Here is a 20,081-nt window from a genome sequence, read left to right on the forward strand (position 1 = left end):
TTCTGTGTAAATTTCTAAGTGGCCAGAGTTAATATTCTGTTTTTGCTTTGTTTTAAAAATTAGTAGTACTCCATGCTAGTTTTTCAAAATTATTTTTACAAGCATATGCAAGAAACCAATTAATATGCTAACTTAATATAAGAAAAATCTTACAATCTGTTTACTTTGTTGTCTGGAAAAAAAAGATATTACATCAAGTCTGTTTGTAGGCCTCCTGAGGATAAGGAGGATATATCTTGCTTGTATTGATTTATTTTTTTGTTTTCTAATTTCATAATAAATTATATAATAATTATTTTAATAAAGAATTATTAATAATTTTAATTGACATTTTTCAGCTTTGTAATAAGAAATTCAATGTCTTTCCTCTGCCTATCATTTAATAGCCAAAACGGTGTATTAATACAGGTTTGTTGTGAAGAATTCTCGTAGCATTTCTTATGAGTAGAAAAATATTTTCTGTAGTAATTTCATTCAAAAAAAGAAATCAGAAGTGAATTGAATAGATTGCATGTGGCAGTTTAATGTGGCTTGCCTGTCATTCTGTCTATACCAACCTTTCTCTTGTTTTTAAAAACATATGTATAGTGCTTATTTTGTGCCAGATGCTGATCTGTACCTCTCGTAATTACTAGTTTAGTCATCCCAAGTGTTTCAACAAGTATGTGAGATAAATACTGTTGTTACTTCCATTTTATAAACAAGGAGACTGAAGCATAGAAAGACTTAGGGAATGCTCCCAAACTCACCTAGGCAGAAGTGGTGGAGATAGAGTCATAAACCCAGCCAGGCAGAATGGCTCCAGGACTCCTGTTCTTCACTTTATTGTCTCCCATGTTCATTTGATAAATTGTCACAGAGGTTTACTGGATTTCAACATGTGTTCTGAGAACTCCAGGGAAATGGACCCTAAGATGTCTTGAAGGAATTCATGCGGTCAAAAATTTTTCTATGAATACCAAGATATTATTTCCTTTTTGACCCTTGGCTTCTCATGTCCAGTGTTTTCCTGAGACTGCATGCATGTGCTTTCACAGAGGATTGAGTATTGAATCAGACGTGAGAGCCCATCTGTCCTCTATGAAGATAGACATCCGAGTCATAAAACAATGTCCACACTGATTTTTTTATTCTGAAAAATACAGGTTTTAAAAATAATTTTGTTAATGTACAGTAGGCTTATTTTTGTTTTAAAAAGTATTAAAATGATTTCTCTGTTTTCTACTGTATGTTTTTCAGTTTTTAATATAGTAGCATTCTCAGTTTCAATTTCGAGCACTACAAAATATTTCTTAGTTTTATGATAATGGTAAGTGTCTAATGGATGTAGTCTCATAAATAAAATTTCCTTGTGGTCCTTAGCAATTTATAAGAATGATAAATGTCTTGAAACCATTTTAAAAATACCATTTTAAAATGATATTTTAGACTTAACTTATGATAGTATGCTTAATTATACAACATTCTGTCATTTTGTTCTATTAGGTTTATTTTCTGCTCTAGACATTCATTCAAATTTGGGTGTCATTTCTTATGGTGTTTCCATGACGACTTTGGAAGATGTGTTCTTAAAGCTAGAAGTTGAAGCAGAAATTGACCAAGCAGGTAAAAACAGAACTAACAAAACATTTTAGGCAGCTGGTTAACAAGGCAAATAATTATATAAGCATATGAAGTTTGTATTGTTTTGGGGAAGCATGGTCAGCAATAAGCAGGTAAATAATTGAGGTATTTACTGATCATGATAGGAGTTTTGAAGGAAATAAGGGGATGTTTTTGGAAGGGAGTAAACTTAGATTGTATTGTCTGAGAAGATATGTAACCTGAGACCTGAATGACAAGAAAAACCCAGGCATGCAAAGATTTTAGTACAAAACTTTCCAGATAAAAAGAACTACTGCAGAGATGTTAATTGAGAAATTAGTTGAATGTCTTTGAGGGACTAAGGCCACAGTGGCTGGAGCTGTGGAGTGGGTAATACACTGAAGTCAGAGGATGTGCACAGGGCCAGGTCATGTTTGGTCTTTGAACATCTGGAAAAGAGTTTCATTTGTTTTCTTAGCACAATATTGAGCTAACAGATTTATTAAAGCAAAGGAGTAACACAATCTGATTTGCATTTTAAAACAGGCATTCTGATCATTGGATAATGAGTGTAATAAAAACCAGTTAGGAACCTATTACATTGATTTTAGCTTGAACTAGGCTGGTAGTAAAATCTGGAAAGAACAGATTTGGGTTGTATTGGTTTTAGTGGTGATGACTTTCTGTCTGATGGATTGTTAGAGGTTCAGGAAAGAAAGGATTTAAAAATAACTCCTAAGGTTTTGGCTTGAGAGCTAGGAATGGGAATGTCGTTTCCTGAGAATAGGAGAGGAATAGATTTGTGGAAAGATGGAATCCAGGCTTGAATTTTGGTTGTAGTGTTTGAGGTATATCTGGAACTGATTGGAGATGTGAGAGCTAAGGTATAAATTTTGAGATTACTTAGAGATTGTGCTATGGAATTGGATAAATCTTTAGGCAGAGACTATAGGTAAGTGTGTATAAGTAAGCCCTAATGGCAAGCAGAGGAGAAGGAGTCAAAAAGGAGTGACTGAGAAGAAGCGATTACTTTTCTTTCTTCATAAAAGAATGGCAGTGTAAAAGCCTAGAAATGTGGTGTTTCAAGAGAGGTGTGGACAATTATTTATCAGTTACTATGCAAAGAGGATAGAAAACACAATTTTAGAAACACAGAAGACCAGATAGTATAAAAGACAATGGTAACCTTTACAGAGCAATTTCTTTCTTCTGTTTTTTTGTTTGTTCTGTTTGTTTCTTTTTCTTTTTAAGGCAGAGACTCTCTTGCTATATAGCCCAGGCTGGTCTCAAACTCATGATCTTCCTGTCTCAACCACCTGAGTGTTGGGATTATAGGCTTACACCACCATGCCAGTGCCCAACTAGCACAATTTCTGTGGTGTGTAAGGAACAAAGCCAGACCTGTGTAGTTTAATGTGAGAACGTGAGGTGAGGAAACTTATGATTGAAATTAGCAAGATGGTTGTGACCCATCATGAAAGTGGCAGACACAGCAAAGATAGTTCATAGTCATAAAAACAATTAAGATGCTTTGCATTTTGCATATATCATTATGAGATCAAAGTTAAGAGTATATCATGTTGATATAAACTTCTGTCATGATAAACTCAGTCTGAAATTATAAAAACATTATCACTATGACTATCAAAAAATGGTCACTGGCATTTTATTAGTCCTGATTTAGGCATATTTTTAAAGATTGGAATTATAGTATGGAAATAATATTTTGTAAGCATTGCTAACTCTAAAATTGCTTCTGTAGTCATAATGAACCACATGGAATTATTATTTTGACTGTAATGGAATTAAATAACTAAAAATGAAATAAAGCTTCCAAAAGTTCTTATTTAATATTGTTGCTAGCATACTGAATAACTGTATAAGAACTGATGTAATCTAATCTCATTTCCTTTTGTATTAGTATTGAAGTTAAAATATATATTGACCCAAAAGTTGTGATGTTCTTCTTGAAGTGGTCTAATTAGTGTACTGTCTTTAATTTTGCATTGGCTATTAGTATCTTTTTATATTCAAAATTCTGGGTCAAGTTTTTGAATTTAAAATGGGAAATTAGTTACATAGCATTTTATTCTTGACATTAATATACATTTATACTTTAATTGGCAGAATTTCAATATGAAGTACATAATTTTTATTCTAAAACATAGAATGTTTAAATGAAAATGAATATTAAAAATGAAAAGAATCTGAATGACATGCCATATTGACTTCCTAAGTTTGTCATGTGTTTAAGTCTTGCAGTCATTGATCATGTCTTTGATAGTGTACTGCTTCAGGAATGACAGGCAATGGTAGCACAGTAAACATTCAAAAAAGAGTAAAAACTCAAAAGACTGAAGATGAGTCTGAAGGGCAGAGTTTTGGCTGAGTCCGAAGCTAGACTTAACAGAGAGAGGATTGTGAAGGAGAAAAGAGAACCAAAGTATTTGATGAGGACAGTGATGTTAAGTTGTAGTTAGAGGAAAAGTTCATGTAAAAGTTTTGAATATTGTACAGTTGGAGAGAAAACAAGATCTTAAATATGAGCAGTTTATTTTCTACCTAGTGAGATCATACAGCACCCCTCTTTTGTGTCTGGCTGCTTTTTCTAAGTATTGTTGCTGTCCTTTTTAGGCATGTTGTTCACTTTCACTCTTTTTCTCATTCTATTATGGACATTCACCTGTTGATAGACCTTTGGTTCTTTCCAGTTCGTGGGAATTCTGGCGAGTACTACTAAGAGTACTACGTGTGTGTGTCTTTTGGTGAGACTTACACACATATCTCTGTTAGGTTTATACCTCGCAAGGGGTTTCCTAGATCATTAGCTTTTCTAGATATGCAGTTTTTCTAGGCAGTGCCAAATTATATACATTTGTTCAACATCATTGCTAAATGCATGCCTCTTTAAAATTGACATGCTTTAAAAAGGTTTTCATCTTTTAAAAGTAATATACCAATATTGTCTTTTCATTTTTATCTTGGCAAATAGATTATAGTGTATTTTCACAGCAGCCACCAGAGGAAGAAGTGGATTCAAAATCTTTTGATGAAATGGAACAGAGTTTACTTATTCTTTCTGAAACCAAAGCTTCTCTAGTGAGCACCATGAGCCTTTGGAAACAGCAGGTGGCTACAATAGCAAAGTTTCATTTTCTTACCTTGAAACGTGAAAGTAAATCAGTGAGATCAGTGTAAGTGTAATTATCATGCTTCTACCTGTCTTTGAAGGATACAAAGGTTTATCATCTTAATTTTTAAAATAGTGACGTGTAAATAATCTGCTATTTTTGAAAGAACAAAATGATAATTTCATGTCAGAGAAAAATATTGTAATAATTTCTTCAAATATCCATAGAGCTTTACTATTTTTTATATTAGCATTTATTATCTCATCTACAAAATGATGTAGTGACAGTACTTATTCTTTAATGTCTAACTTTTTTATAACTATTACTGTATCTTCAATATATTTTGCAGTTAATTATATTTTCATTCATTTTTTGCATCCTTAGTTAATTTTTGTAATCACTCTGTATAAATAGCAGGAAAAGTTAGTTTTATCCCTGTTTATCAGATGAAGGCAGTAACAAATAAAGAAAACTATATAATTAGTAGATATGGGATCAAAATGAGATATTTTCCACTTAGTTTTAACCTCCCTCAGCACCCCCTCTCCTTCAGATACTAGAAGTTGATTTATTGGAAGCAACATTTCCTACTTTCACATACTATATGCCTGTCTTGTTAGATCCGAAATGGTCATAGGAATAAAACTTAATAATTAAGAATAAGAGTGTTGTTATATGGTTGAAATATGCTAACTCTATTTGCTTTTTTGACTGAATTTACTCAGTATCAAATGTCAGTCAAGTATCTTATTTGTTACTGTATTATTGAAAGAAAAATGTTTATTTGAATTAGCTTGTTTCCATTTATTTATTTGAATGCCACTCTAATAAACCACTTCTGGGAAAACAATAAAAGTGCCTTAGCTCAGACTCCTATAGTAAAATACTGTAGACTGGGTGGGTTAAATAACAGAATTTTATTTTCTTTCATAGTTTTGGAGACTGGAGGTCTGAGATCAGAGTGCCAGCGTGGTGAAGGCTCTCTTCTTGCTTTGTTGTGAGAAGGCCTCCCTCTCACTGTGTTCCCACATGACTTCTTTTTGTGTACAGAGAAGAGAGTATGCAAGCAAGCACATCTCTGTTTTAGAAGGGCACTAATCCCATTATGAGGGACCCACCCTCATGACCTCATCTAACTTGAATTCCTGTCCTATCTTTAAATACCATGAGACTTGTATTTAGTACTTTAACATATAACTTCCAGGGGACACAAATAGTCAGTTTAAAATAAAAAATGTCCTCTGTTTAAATATGTTTAGGAAATACTACTTCTGGTATTCTTTCAATGAAAGAGTTGTTCATTAAACATGCAAGAACACATGGGAGGTTCTATGGTAAATTTTTTATTTAACTTCGCTTAACCTGAAGTTTTCAAATATTAATATGTTATGATTTTTTTCCTTACTTAAATAACCTGCTAACTTCATGGAGATGATTAAAATGCAGTGCTTTGGAAATGTTGATTTAGGTATACTTAAAACAATTGAATGATTTTTTAAAAATGCATATGGGGTATTTGAAAATTATAAATTGCTAAATAAAGTATGATGAACTAAGCTCTCCAACCATTTGTGGCACCTGATTACACATAACGTACAGACATTTTGTAGAACGAGTAGCTCTCTTGCAGATAGAAAGACACTAGAATATATAGTACCTTGCTTTGCCACCTGAGAGGAGTAGCAGTAGCAAGTGTGATTAAGTTGTGGTCAGGTTGGAATTTCAAGGATATCAGAATTTCACTGTATTTTTTATTCTCTGTGTCTATGTTTTTGTCAGTATATGGAAAGTAAATGGTTACAATAAGGCAGAACAGGAAATAGTTCCTTTTGGACTATAGAGACATTCATATTTGTGACAATTATAATTACATATTTACATATCCTGTAATAATTTAAGCATGACTCTGATCTAAAACAACTGTAACTTTTTCCCTCTTCCTGACTCTACTTTTACAACTTTTAATTTTGCCATCCAGTACTGGCTCCACAATATTTTATAAGGTCATTTTTAGTAGTACCATTTTTTAAAAGGTTTTTTTCTTTGTTATTTTTTTAGGGGGTGGATTTTTGGGTTTTTTTTTTCAAAATTACCTTTTAACTATTTAGAGTTTAAATCTATATCAATGTGAAGGAAGATTTTGAATGGATTTATGCATTAATGTCCCTGAGCTGTATTGTTATTTTTTTCTTTTTCAGGTTGCTTCTACTTTTAATTTTTTTTGCAGTTCAGATTTTTATGTTTTTGGTACATCACTCTTTTAAAAATGCTGTGGTTCCCATCAAACTTGTTCCAGACTTATATTTCCTAAAACCTGGAGATAAACCTCATAAATACAAAACAAATCTGCTTCTTCAAAATTCTACTGGTGAGAGTGTGTGAAGGTCTGTGAATGTGTGTTGGTTGGGACATGGAATTAAGGGGTAGATACAGTTCATAGATTTGGACTTTAGAAATATATTTAAGGTAAATATGGTCAGTTAGCATCAAATCTAAATTAAATGACAGTATTGATTCAAATGATAAGTCACAGAAATGAAATTTTGGTTTAAGTGCAATTGGTAGTTTAAAAACTATTCTAATTTATATTGATTATAGTCATTAAATTCTTTTTAAAAAAGAAACCACCATATTGTTAGCAGGTTGTTTTATCACAAAGTTCATAATGAGCAAAATCAACCTGACAAGTTATAAAATTTTCTTTAAAAACTTATAGTATATTTATGCACTTATGTAGAAGTATTTAAATAATCCTTCTATTATAAGAATTAGTTAAAACAAAGAAAAATAAGCCTTAAATACAAAGATATATTTAATATATTCAAATATGTTCAATATATTAAATTTGTAGTTGATACTTTGGGCTTTACTATTTGCATTTTTATTACATAATTATCAATTACGAAGAAAATACTTACATCTAATACAAAATTTTATTCAGTTGTTCCTACAGCATCTCCTATCTGCATAGATTGTAGTCCCAAGGCTCTGGAAAAGAGTTTAAATTACTTTTAAAGTTGTTACTGTGAAAATCTGGTTTTGAGTATATTACATAATCTTCATTCTTCTTGGGGAAGAAGCATTTAAGACAGGCATTACTCTTAAATAGAAAATGTGATGTATTGCAATTTTCTTTTTTATTAGAATTCTTACCTTCATTTCTGATACACATTTTGTAATTAAAACACAGTACCTTATAGAATCTTATACTTTGCTATTTTTTAAGTGTGTCTGAGAAATTGTATATGTGTCTCAAATCTTTTTTTGTTCTGAGTTCATTCTCAGTGATGTGTAGAAATTCTAGGTTTTCAATGCTTGTCATTTCCCTTCAGTAATCTTAGAGTTTCCTGAGTATGTATGCCATATTTTCGTAAGCCCTATTGCTGGTCCAAATTGAGACCACTTTTTCTTTAGGACCTGTTGGGCTTTGTGTGTGTATGTGTGTGTGTGTGTGTGTGTGTGTGTGTCTATTGGGTGATTTCTTACCCTCCTTATAGAGCACAAGTGATTCAGTTACTTCAGTATAACTCTTATATTTGATACAGTTTAAGAGTAAAATGCCACAGTGGAACCCCATCCAGAACAAAAATTTAAAAAAAAGAAAGATGACAAAATAGAAAAAAAAAAAAAAACCTGAGATAAAAGATCCACTGAAGCACTAGATTAGGAGCAAATGTAATATTGCTGTACATCTAAAAGTGCAATTCTTTATGACATTCAGGGTTGATGCCAAACATGGTCCACCCTGTCAGGATGTTCAGTGACTGATAGTGCTATGTTTTTTACTATTTGGATCTCTCTCAAAGTCACATTTGTCCTTCCTTGGATCCTAGCTTTTGTGATAACGGAGGTGTGCTGCCTCCATTCATCACACATGTTTGGTACATATTTAAACCTCAGACAGGATTCAGAATCTTTCCTTTGGCTCCAGACCCTATTTTGACATAGTTAAGGCAATTGACATTTATAAAACTTGTCCACCACAGGATACAAAAGTCCTCTAAGGAGGACACCCTACCCTATATTTATCTGGCCATAGCAGGTTATCTTGTTACCTAAAATTGCCAAGTAGATTTTTATTTAATGGAATTTCATGTAGTATAGGTAACTTTTCAGTGTTACTAATAAATGTAGTAGCAGCAGCAGATAAATTTTGCATATTACTGTGTGCCATGTTCTCCTCTAAGCCCTGCTTATGTATTTAGTTGTATAATTCTCAAGACCACTGTATATGTGAGATAGATGTACTTACTATTCTCACTTTATGAAGGAATAAAATAAGCATCTAGTTAACTCACTTGAAGGACAAATAGCATTAAGTAGTAAAATGTGGATTTGAATCCAGGCTGACTGCTCTAAAGGCAATGTTCTTGATGAAAATATTTCTCTAAAAAGAGAGGGATCTTTACAATGTCATTAACAAATGTACGTGTTTCTTGTTTAAACTGATTCTTCACTGTTTGTTTGTTTTCTAATACCAGGCTCAGATATCAGTGATCTTATTAACTTTTTCTCATACCAGAACGTAGTGGTGACAATGTTTAATGACAGCGACTATGTGTCTGCTGCTCCCCATAGTGCAGCTTTAAATGTGGTGCATTCAGAAAAGGTAAGAGTATTGCATGTGAATGAATACCCACTTAAAAGTTATAAAGATTAAAATATTTCCTCTAAAGTTAATCACATGCTGAACTGACCTTATTGGTTGGAAATGAGAATCTACTTTTAGAAATAGCTATCTGTGTTTGTTTATGATGTGTTGGGCCTGGCAAGTGATCAATATATAAAGCTATTAGGAATTTAATTTGATTTTTATATTTTTACTTAAAATATCAAAATGTCTGTAAGTTATAAGCCAGGTTATGTTTAATTATCATTGAGTATTATTCTGTGGTGTGTTGAAGTAGCTTTTTAGTACAGTTAATGGGCATTAGCTTGGTTGGCAAGAAAAGTTTGGCACATAGCAATGACATACCTCTTACATTTATGTAAAGTATGTAATAACTTTTTTATTATAGGACTATGTTTTTACAGCTGTTTTCAACAATACAATGGTTTATTCTTTACCTGTGTTGATGAATATCATCAGTAATTACTATCTTTATCATTTAAATGTGACTGAAACGATCCAGGTTTGGAATACCCCATTCTTTCAGGTAAGCAAACATGCACATAGATAAAATTCATCTTGGGAGATCTCCTAATCTTAAAACTTGAGTGGTGGATGGTTTATACCAAGGTGTAGAAGTCCCCAGGATTTGTTTCCTTCAGGATCAATGAGGTTCTGTTTTGGTACTGATATTTTCGTAAAACATAGTCATCTTATGTTAATCACAGAAGAAAAATTAGATTGTTTAAAATCTAATTTTTATTTGAAATTGAGATACTGAGGTATTGAGAAAAACCTCTAAAACTCACCCAGACAACCATTTTTGTCTAGGTAAGACTATTGGATAACAAGATCTACTTAACTATTCAGAAAAATATTCACCATTGTCTCTCCTCAATCCTTTGTTTTTCATCCACTGAAAAAATAAGAGGATAACTGTCTGTAATGGAGTTTTCTATTGTTATAGTTTTTAGGAGTTTTATTGAAATACAGGTTCTTATTTACCTATCTAAAGTACACACTTGGTTTTTATTGTGTTCACCGCAATTTTAAACAATTCATTTACTCCTCCCCAAACTCTTGTACTTATTAGTATGCATCTTTATTTCTCCCCTACCTGTTCCTAGCCCTAGAAACCACTAATCTACTTTCTGTCTCTATGGATTGGCTTATTCTAGACATTTCATGTAAATGGACTCAGATGATATGTGATCATATTGTCTGCCTTCTTGCACTTAGATTCTGTTTCAGAAATTCATGGTGTTGTAACATGTATTAGTACTTCATTTCTTCTTACTGCTGATAGTATCTCATTGTACAGAATGTATGGAGTGTGTACATGGAGCCACATTCTGTTTATCCATTATCAGTAGATGGACATTTGAATTATTTTCACCTTTTGGCTATTATGAATATGTGCTATGACCATACAAGTACAAATTTTTGTGCAAGCATATGTTTTTATTTCTCTTCTGTGTATATTTTGGAGTACATTTGCTAAATCACATGGTAACTATGGTTAACATTTTTGTGGAACTGTCAAACTGTTTTTGAAAGTGGTTGTATCATTTTCCATTGCCATTAGCAGTGAGTTTGATGAAAAATTTCATTTTCATTTTGATTTGCATTTGCCTTATGGCTGATGATTTTGAGAATCTTTTCATGTGCATGATATTCTTTGAGAATCATCTGTTATTTGTCTTTTTCTGATTTGCTTGTAGAAGTCTTACATATTGTAAGTACAAGCCCCTTATCAGATATATTATTTGCATATGTTCTCTCCTAGTGTGGAGGTGTCCTTTCAAGTACAGGTATTCGGTTTTGATTCAGTTTATTTTTTTCTTTTATTGTTTGTACTTTTGGTGTCGTAGCTAAGAAGGCTTTGCCAGACTCCGTGTTTTCATCTCGGAGTTTCATAAGTTAGCACTCACATCCAGGCTTATGATCGTGCACAGCTCATTTTAATGCATAGTGCAAGGAAGGGGTCTAATTTCATTCTTTAAGATACGGAAATCTAGTTGCCAGCTAGGGGTTGTGTGCACATCTATAATCCAGCTCTTGGGGTGGCTACATAGGGAGTTCAGGCCAGTCTATGCTACTACATAAGGGGACCCTTTCTCAAAAAATAAAAAAAAGCACGAATTGTCCTAACATGTTTTATACTTTTTAAGTGTTTATATACACATGTTGTCACAATTTTTTCCTTCAAACTAAAATGCCACCTTATGAAAAAATTATGTCAGTTTCTATGAATTTTATTCAAACTTACATTTTTCCCTTATGTGTTTACCCTTCTTTTTTCTATCATAGTGTATCTTTAATTCACCAAGCCCTTTATGCAAATTTGCTTTTCCCATAGTGTTAAAATAGTATTTCTTTTTTAGAGTAGTAGTTTTTTTGATAAAACCACACATTTTTATTGTATTATTACACACTACACACTCAAATAACTACTTTTAAATGTACTTTGTTACTACGTGTTCAAAGATGATTTATCATATTATTTCCAACAGTTCTTTACTATTTATGTTAATATCCATCCATCCATTCAGACACACTTATTGAGTGGTTAAAATAGCTAGGCAATTTGCTAATACTTGTGATGTATCAGTGAACACGAGTCTCAGAAGCTTAGTATATAGTGGAGGAAACAAATGAACGAACAATGATAACATAATGCAAGAAGTACTATACTATAATACGAATAATATTTGAAATAGGAAAAACCCAGTGGTTTTCTTATTTTTATACACCACATAACTAACACAGCACGTGTGGCAACAGATGTATGGGGGAGAAGCAGTTCTTTAGCAGATGTCACCTGAGTGTCCTTAGAGTCGATTCAATCCTGACATGTCTATGGAGATGGTGTCAGATTTTGCAGTTCCACAAGAATACTTACCTCCCATTTCAAACGCCAGTCTCAAGCTCCAGGCTGTGACCTGTGCTTCTGATCAATTGACTGTAAAGCCAGGGTTCCCACAACCCTCCTCTTGGGTTTAGTTAATTTGCTAGAGTGGCTCACAAAGCTCAGGAAAATACTTTATTTATTGTTACTAATAAAGAATGTAATTAAAGCACGCAAGTAAGCAGCGAGATAAAGAGATACATAGTTCCTGTGAGGTTGGGGTTTACAAACCCAGTTGTGATTGTGGGTTGGAAGCAATTAAGGGAGATTTGAACAACAACCAGTACCCTGAAAACTAAAGTGGGAATAATGTTCTAGAGGGAGGAACTGGGAAGGACAAAAGCCAAATGTGAAAGGTAAAGTGCAAAGGAAATACTATTTAGGACATTAATTGAGAGAGAAAGAATAATCAGGCATAAAATATAGGAGCTCTGCAAGGCCTAGGTTAAGAAAGTCCTTGAGTATTGTCCTTATGAGTTTAGGAGTTTATACTCCATTCTGACATAGGTCACTGCAACTACTGAAGGTTTATTAGCAGGTGGTGGTGGACTATAGCACTAGTTTTGCCAATAATTAGTTAAATAGTGTTTGGTCCTAAACAAATCATTGTACTCATTTTTTTCACCTACAACATGGAATAATCTGGCATATAAATTGTTTCATCATTTAATAAAAATAATGTGATAAGCCATTAACATATTCACTGTAGTACCATGCAATGATAAGAAATATCTAAGAATAATGTTTTATTCAATAAGTAGCTGATGTACCAAATGCAGATTACTTGGGTCCAGGTACTTTGTCTGGGAAACTCAGCTGACTGTACCTGGATCCTTGGGACAACTAGGAACACCGGGGCCTGTAGAAGGTGAAAGTCTCTTCTCTCTGGGACAAGCTCCTGGTTCCATAGGAAGCTGAGCTTGGATACAGCTTTTCCCAAGGAGAAAAGGAGGGCATAAGGTCCCAGCTGGCAAACAGTCTACACAACCAATGAAGGAACACCAAAGAGCAATCTTAGATATTTCTTATTATTGCATGGGACAACTGGTGAACACACTAACTGCTTATCATAGAATATTTTTATTAAATGATAAAGTTTAATTTATATGCCAGGTTATTCTTTGTGCAGGTTAAAAACCAGGTACAATGATTCATTTAGGACCAAATAGCTGTTTAAACTAATTACTGGTAGAGCTAGAGCCATAGTCCACCACTACCAGTTAATAAACCTGCCACCCATCCTTTCATGTAGGTTCTGCTGGGATTGATGTCCTAATGTGTTCCTTCAAAGGTTTTGATATTCTTTTAGGATGAGCATAAGGTGTTACAAAAATGATTCTCTGTTCCATTCTTACTCTGTTGTTGTCTTTCAGGAAATTACTGACATAGTTTTTAAAATAGAACTGTATTTTCAAGCAGCTTTGCTTGGAATCATTGTTACTGCAATGCCACCTTACTTTGCCATGGAAAATGCAGAGAATCATAAGGTAATGACTCAATTAAAAATAATTTCAGGTATGGTTTGCTAATAAGATGTGTCATATAAAAATAACCCTTTTGCATGATTGCAAATCTTAAGTATAAGTATTGTGCAGGGTGAATAAATGGAATGAAATATATTTATTATTACAGTAGTTCTGATATTTGTTACTTGAGTGTTTGTTACTTGAATTCTTGCTATATGCTTTAAAATTGCATTCTCTAGTCCTTACGACATTGTGAGATAAGTTCTCTTTACCTACATGATAGCTCAGGAAATCAGGATAAGAGTGTTCATGTAACTTGCCTAGGTTTATCTGGAAATTAACTACAATGTTTATGTTCTTTTTTCTTTTTTAAGTTTAATTTTTTGGGGTGGAGGACTGGGGTTTGAACTCAGGGCCTCACCCTTGCTAGGCAGGTGCTCTGCCACTTGAGCCACTCTGCTAGCCCTCTGTTTATGTTCTTAACCAGCACACTAATCTGCCTCTCCCCTTTAACCTTTAGTAGAGCATATTGAATGTACAAAGCACTTAATTCATGTCAAATGAAAAAATTTAGGTAAAAATGAGTGTCATCTCTTCAGCCTAGGAACAATTGCTAGTGTACAGAGGTTCACTGGCATTCCTTCCCTTTCTTGTCCGTACCCTTCTTGTGCTCCAGCACATAATGATCTCATACAGTTTTTTGGCTGTTCACAGTCTTCTACTTTTCCCCATGCTGAAATTGTATCTTATTCCTCTAGCTAAAATTCCTAACCCTCTCTGTGGACGATCTCATGTCACAAGCAAGTTTATCTATATTAGCTCATGGAACATGATGAATAGTGAGCTTAATCTCATTTTTAGCTTTTAAATAACTAATAAAAATAATTTATAATCACTTTTATTGAAAATACTTTTGGTTAGCATAAAAGTAATACATGAGTCTCAGATTTTTTTAAAAATAGCATTTGATATTTATATTGAATAGATTAATTTATTGTACTAAGTTAGAAAATATAGAAAAGTATAAAGATGGTAAAGATCCATGTCCCACCACACAAAGCTAAAATTCATTGGACAGTTACTTATTCTTTTTTATTTCAACCGCAATGTGTTTTACTTTAACTTTTTATTTTGAGGTGATTGTAGTTTCGTTTTTACTTGTGAGAAAAGACAGACTGAGGTCCTCTGTGCTCTTTACCTATTTTCTCCCAATGATAATGTCTTGCAAAGCTGAAGAACAGTATCACAGTACTGGTACTGATACAGCCAAGGTGCAGCGATGGTTCCCACTGCACTTTCTAGCCACATGCTTCTCCATTCTTATAAGTTTGATATTTCAAAAATGTATAAATGGTTTTTTTCCAAGTAGTACTGGGATTTGAACTCAGAGCTTCAGGCTCATCGTGCTACCACCTGAGCTATGCCTCTAACTCGTAAGAATGTGTAAATGAAATCACAGTGTGTTTTCTTTTGGAATTTTTTTCACTCATCATAACTCCCTAATTCTTTTCGAAGTTTATCCAATTTGTACATATCAATAGCCCATTCCTTTTTACTGCTGAGTAGTATTCCATATCACAGTTTATTTAACCGTTGCCTGTTGAAGAACCTCTGGCATGTTTCCATTTCTCACTATTATGAATGAAGCTGCTATGAACATTGCCATACTAGATTTGGTATGAACATAACTTCTCATTTCTATAGACAAAATGCTCCAAAAGGTCAAATGGTGGTTACATGTTTACTTTTATAAGAAATTGCCAAATTATTTTCCACAGTGAGCCTACCACTTTGTATTCTCACCAGCAATGTGTGGCTGACAAAAGCCAAAATAATTTGCATGACTTGGTTTCTGTTTTTATACTTGTGTTGGGAATTTTCATGTCTGATATTCCTGTTATTCATTGAACAATAAATTTGTCCTTTTGTTTCCCTTGTCCTCTTCCTAACTCATCTCTATTTTTCTTGGCTCCCTTGTTGAATTCTGTGGTCTGCAGTATCATGTAATGCCTGTAATTATTAGGAGTAGAAATTTCTATAGATGACAGAAATCACCTGAAAAACATCATTAGGGATTTGGGTTTGTGAAAATTTTAAAAATTCAAGTTAAAGGATGAGAGGATGAGGTTGGAGAACTATACCATTTATGTTTGCTATTAATATACATGAGAATTCTGTTTGCTTGTGGTAAGAATTACATCTGTGTGCTATACCAGGCTTATACGAAAGGTTTTCAAACGCATCTCTGTACAGTTTCGTACTTAATTCAACCCTGTGCAAATACAGAGGGAATTTGGCATTTTACTCATGTTTTTATTAAAGATTAACTTTCAAAATGAGAATCACTTTCTTCCTTAAGTATATCTTGCCTTCTGTTTCTACAGATTTTCTTTTTTTTGTTATTTTTTGAGATAGGTCTTGCTTTGTAGTTGAAGCTGGCCTGGAACTCACTAAGTAGCCCAGGTTGACCTCGAGCTCATGATCCTCCTCCTTCCACCTCCCTAGCGCCAGCACGCCCGGTATCTGCAGATTTTCCAAAGCAGGTGTTTTGGCTGTTCACCATTTGCACAGCGTAACCCCATGACACCTTTTGCTTTATCTTACTGAATTTTAATTCTTCAAAATTTTGTTGAAATTTTTACATCTCAAAAATAACAAGCCAAATTAAAGGCTAAATAGAATGTTATGTTTAGTGCTAGTAGGACTTTCATGAGTTTTAGACCTGAAATGTGACCTTCTTTGATTTGTTGATATAAAATTAAAAGTTCTACAATAATTTGCAGTTTTTTGTTTGTAAAATGTTTAAAATTAAAATAAAAAAGCATTTTTTTTTCCTTTTTAGATTAAGGCTTATACTCAACTTAAGCTTTCGGGTCTTTTGCCATCTGCGTATTGGATTGGACAAGCGATTGTTGATATCCCTTTATTTTTAATTGTTCTTATTTTGATGTTAGGAAGCTTATTTGCATTTCATCATGGATTATATTTTCATGCTGTTAAATTCCTTGCTGTGGTAAGTTAACAGTGTATTCATGCTATTTGTAGATGTTGCTTTTAAAAACTAGTTATATACATACATACATATATATAATGTGTATATATATCATATATGTGTAATGTGTATATTTTCTTTTTTTTTAAGAAAATAAGAGCCAATGTTTATTTGTCTTTTGTATATGATACTGTTAATCAATTAAATGTATGTTACCCTAAGGCTTTAAAAAAATAACTTAACCATTTTACAACAATTCCTTGAAACTGGTGGACTTCCATGTGGACCCCTTCTTGTGCTTAAAGGCATTCCATCCATAGAATGTCTTCCTGTCTGTTCTTATGCCTAACCATAATACCACAAGGCAGGTGCTCTTTTATGTCAAAGGTTAAAGGCATAGAGTGTGAAGGAAATGTGTAATTTACATTCATGTTCACATGTGAGTGACTGATAACAGACCTTTTCATTAAATAATTTTTAGTAGGAAAATGGGAAAACAGACCTTAATGAGGTTGGAGCTGAAAGTAAATTTACTAGTTTTGTCTGAGATCATACTGACCTGATATATTACTTTCTGTCATATAAAATAATATTCTTTGGAGTTATATTAATATATGAAGGGTGTTAAAATAGTTGAGGGATAAATTTGTAACCATCTATACTTGCTTTTTATAACAAAATAATGAGAGATAGAATTTTACTTGTATAAAAATTACAAATGAGACTGAGGAATGGCTAGGTGCACTTAGCTGTGAGTTCATTCCCCAGTAATATACCCAAAGTACAAGTGGTGTTCAGCTTAAACAACTTATTTAGGATTGTATTAAAAGTAAATTAAAAGCATGCTTTTTTCTTGACTTAGTAGACATGTGGATAATAACTCTTCTAGTAGCCATCATTTCAGTTTTTGGAATGATTTGTTGAGGAATAAAATGTGAAGCATAGTTATTTGTTAATACATTATGGTGTTTAATATCATGTGTTATCAGCTATTCATATTTTTACAGAAACATACATATTTCTCTTTACAGGTTTTTTGCCTTATTGGTTATGTTCCATCAGTTATTCTGTTCACTTATATTGCTTCTTTCACCTTTAAGAAAATTTTAAATACCAAAGAATTTTGGTCATTTATCTATTCTGTGGTAAGTCACATTTTGTATTATTTCAGTTTTTTGTAGCATCTTATTTAAAGGTCATGAACTTTCATGAGCATACTAAATAAATTATGTATGTTTTATAAGTAGAACATTTAGATGGAGAACTAGTAGCCTCTTTTTGTGCATGCATTTATCTTCCACATCATCACTTCCGTGAAGGGATGATATTGAAAACACTTAAAACTAGTGTGGCAAAGATAACAGCCATAAACAACTGGACTAGCATATGCTTCCTAGCTAGGTATCACCTCTGGCTTTATGTTTTATTAGAGGACTGAAAACACAGTTAATGCTGAAGCAAAAACTAACAAGTTTGTGTGGAATTTTTAAACACTTTGTCACCTGTTTTTTTGTTTTCTCTTTAGACAGCATTGGCTTGCATTGTAATCACTGAAATAACTTACTTTATGGGATACGCAGTTGCAGCTGTTTTTTATTACACCTTTTGTATAGCCATTCCAATCTATCCACTTCTAGGTTGCCTGATTTCTTTCATAAAGGTAAGCCTGTTACATATTTAAATATTTTAAAAATATAAATACATACTGCTTTGGAAGGGGGTGCTGTGTTCTTGCTCCCTCCCTTGTTAGAGCAAGCTTTCGCTCCTGGTTATTACTGAACCTAACTGGGGCTAACCGGGGGCAATTGGAGATTCAGAAAAGATACAGGATAGACAAACAGACAGAAAGTGGAGTCAGGTATGTTCGGTGGTCTGGTGGGGACGCCCAGCCCTCATTGCTTCTTTTCTCTGTCATTATTCTTTAAGTCCTTACTCCTTGTAGTTCTTTAAAACCTTGCTTCTAAAGTCTTCTTTAAAACCTTGCTTAAAACCTCTTTCCTGAGATTCGCACTGTCCCATATTTTCTCTTAGCTTATCTTTAGCCTAATCGCTCTTAAAGTCTTTTACCCCCAGGCTTGCAACTTTTCTGTAGCATTCTCTCTTTAGCTTCCTTAAAGCCTAGGTGCTCAGACTTGCAACACCCATGCCTGAAAACTGCACATACATAACTCTTAAAGTCTCAGTCCTTAGACTTGTACTGTGAAGTTCTTTCTTTGGCTTCTCTTTAGCTTAGCTTTTCTAAGGCCTATGTATAAAGTTCTTTCTTTAGCTTAGTTTTTCTAAGGCCTGTGTTAAAGTTCTCCGTGCAGACTTTCTATCAACCCCTCCTTAGCCATTCTTTGTCCTTCAGCAATTTTCCTTTAGCAATTCTTTTCTCTTCCAAAAGATTCCTACACCAAAAAGCCCAAAGCAAAAGGCCAAAGCAAAAGAACCAAGCCAACCCCCCCCAAAAAAAACCCCCATGTCCTCCTTCAGAAGTTTTTATAAACAGCAGCAAACAGGGTGGAGCAAAGGCTCTCAGGGAGGGGCTTGACATTGTAACAGGAGAAACCTGCCTTCCTGCTCTCTGAATGCAAGCTTAGGAGACTTAAAAAAAAAAGCTTTAGAGACTAAAAAGTAGCTATTCTGCTTTTTTCTGTTTCGTGGCAGGGGCTGTGCCTATCTTGGCCTGCAGGTAAAAGCAGTTAAGCCGCATTTCACCTTGATTATGTCCAGTTCTCATAGGCTTTTCATAATCCACTCTCCACACTGCTTAATCTTCAGGATCTTAATTCTTATACTAAGTAATAAAATGAATTAGGCTAACTGCTACTGTGTGGTTAACTAATCTTAATGCAGCTATTTAAAAAAATTATGGGATCTTTTCAAGCATGTCTACCTGTAAATTGTCAAAAGAGAAGGACTATGTCAATTAGATATTCTTTGGTGCTCAAAATGGTGTACATAATTGGAAGTATGATCTGGTTTCAGTCAGTATTTTTTGGAAACTTTTTAAGGATTAAATAATGAATTATAATGTAAAAGGATGAGGGGAAGTAAAGTGTAAGAAATCTTTTCTTCCAAGAAAACATAAAGAAAAAAAGCAGAATACTGTTAGTAAGCCTGGGTTAATTGAAGGAAATTTCCATGTGATCAGGAAAAAGTTAAAAGTTCTTGATTTAGGATTGCTGTTTTCTTCTGTTGTCTATACCATCTCCTTTTGTTGCTTATTTTTCTTCAGTACAGTATGTTTAACTCAAACCTACTGTCATAGAAATATTTGGGAGCAAGGAAGATTTTTAATTTAGGTTTAAAACAGCTTATTAACATGAATAGATAACTTATTTATAGAGTACAGATTTACTGAACAAAATATAAATCTTTTCATTTTAATCCATATATTTCTACACAT

The 20,081-nt window shown here is 33.4% G+C and overlaps 1 protein-coding gene across 2 annotated transcripts in view; it reads left to right on the plus strand.

Annotated features, from left to right (window-relative positions):
* The window catches only part of Abca5 (ATP binding cassette subfamily A member 5), a 64,302-nt gene that overhangs the window by 31,298 nt on the left and 12,923 nt on the right, over nt 1-20,081 (plus strand). For both annotated transcript variants that reach the window (XM_020183458.2, XM_020183460.2), the window contains exons 18-26: nt 1,486-1,605; nt 4,577-4,778; nt 6,914-7,083; nt 9,197-9,324; nt 9,734-9,871; nt 13,606-13,719; nt 16,541-16,711; nt 17,722-17,835; nt 18,216-18,350. In XM_020183458.2, the coding sequence (XP_020039047.1) occupies nt 1,486-1,605; nt 4,577-4,778; nt 6,914-7,083; nt 9,197-9,324; nt 9,734-9,871; nt 13,606-13,719; nt 16,541-16,711; nt 17,722-17,835; nt 18,216-18,350 (1,292 nt within the window). The remainder of the gene's footprint in view (nt 1-1,485; nt 1,606-4,576; nt 4,779-6,913; nt 7,084-9,196; nt 9,325-9,733; nt 9,872-13,605; nt 13,720-16,540; nt 16,712-17,721; nt 17,836-18,215; nt 18,351-20,081) is intronic.

The sequence above is a fragment of the Castor canadensis genome, chromosome 11 (genome assembly GCF_047511655.1).
Source record: "Castor canadensis chromosome 11, mCasCan1.hap1v2, whole genome shotgun sequence".
In the NCBI taxonomy this organism is placed as follows: domain Eukaryota; kingdom Metazoa; phylum Chordata; class Mammalia; order Rodentia; family Castoridae; genus Castor; species Castor canadensis.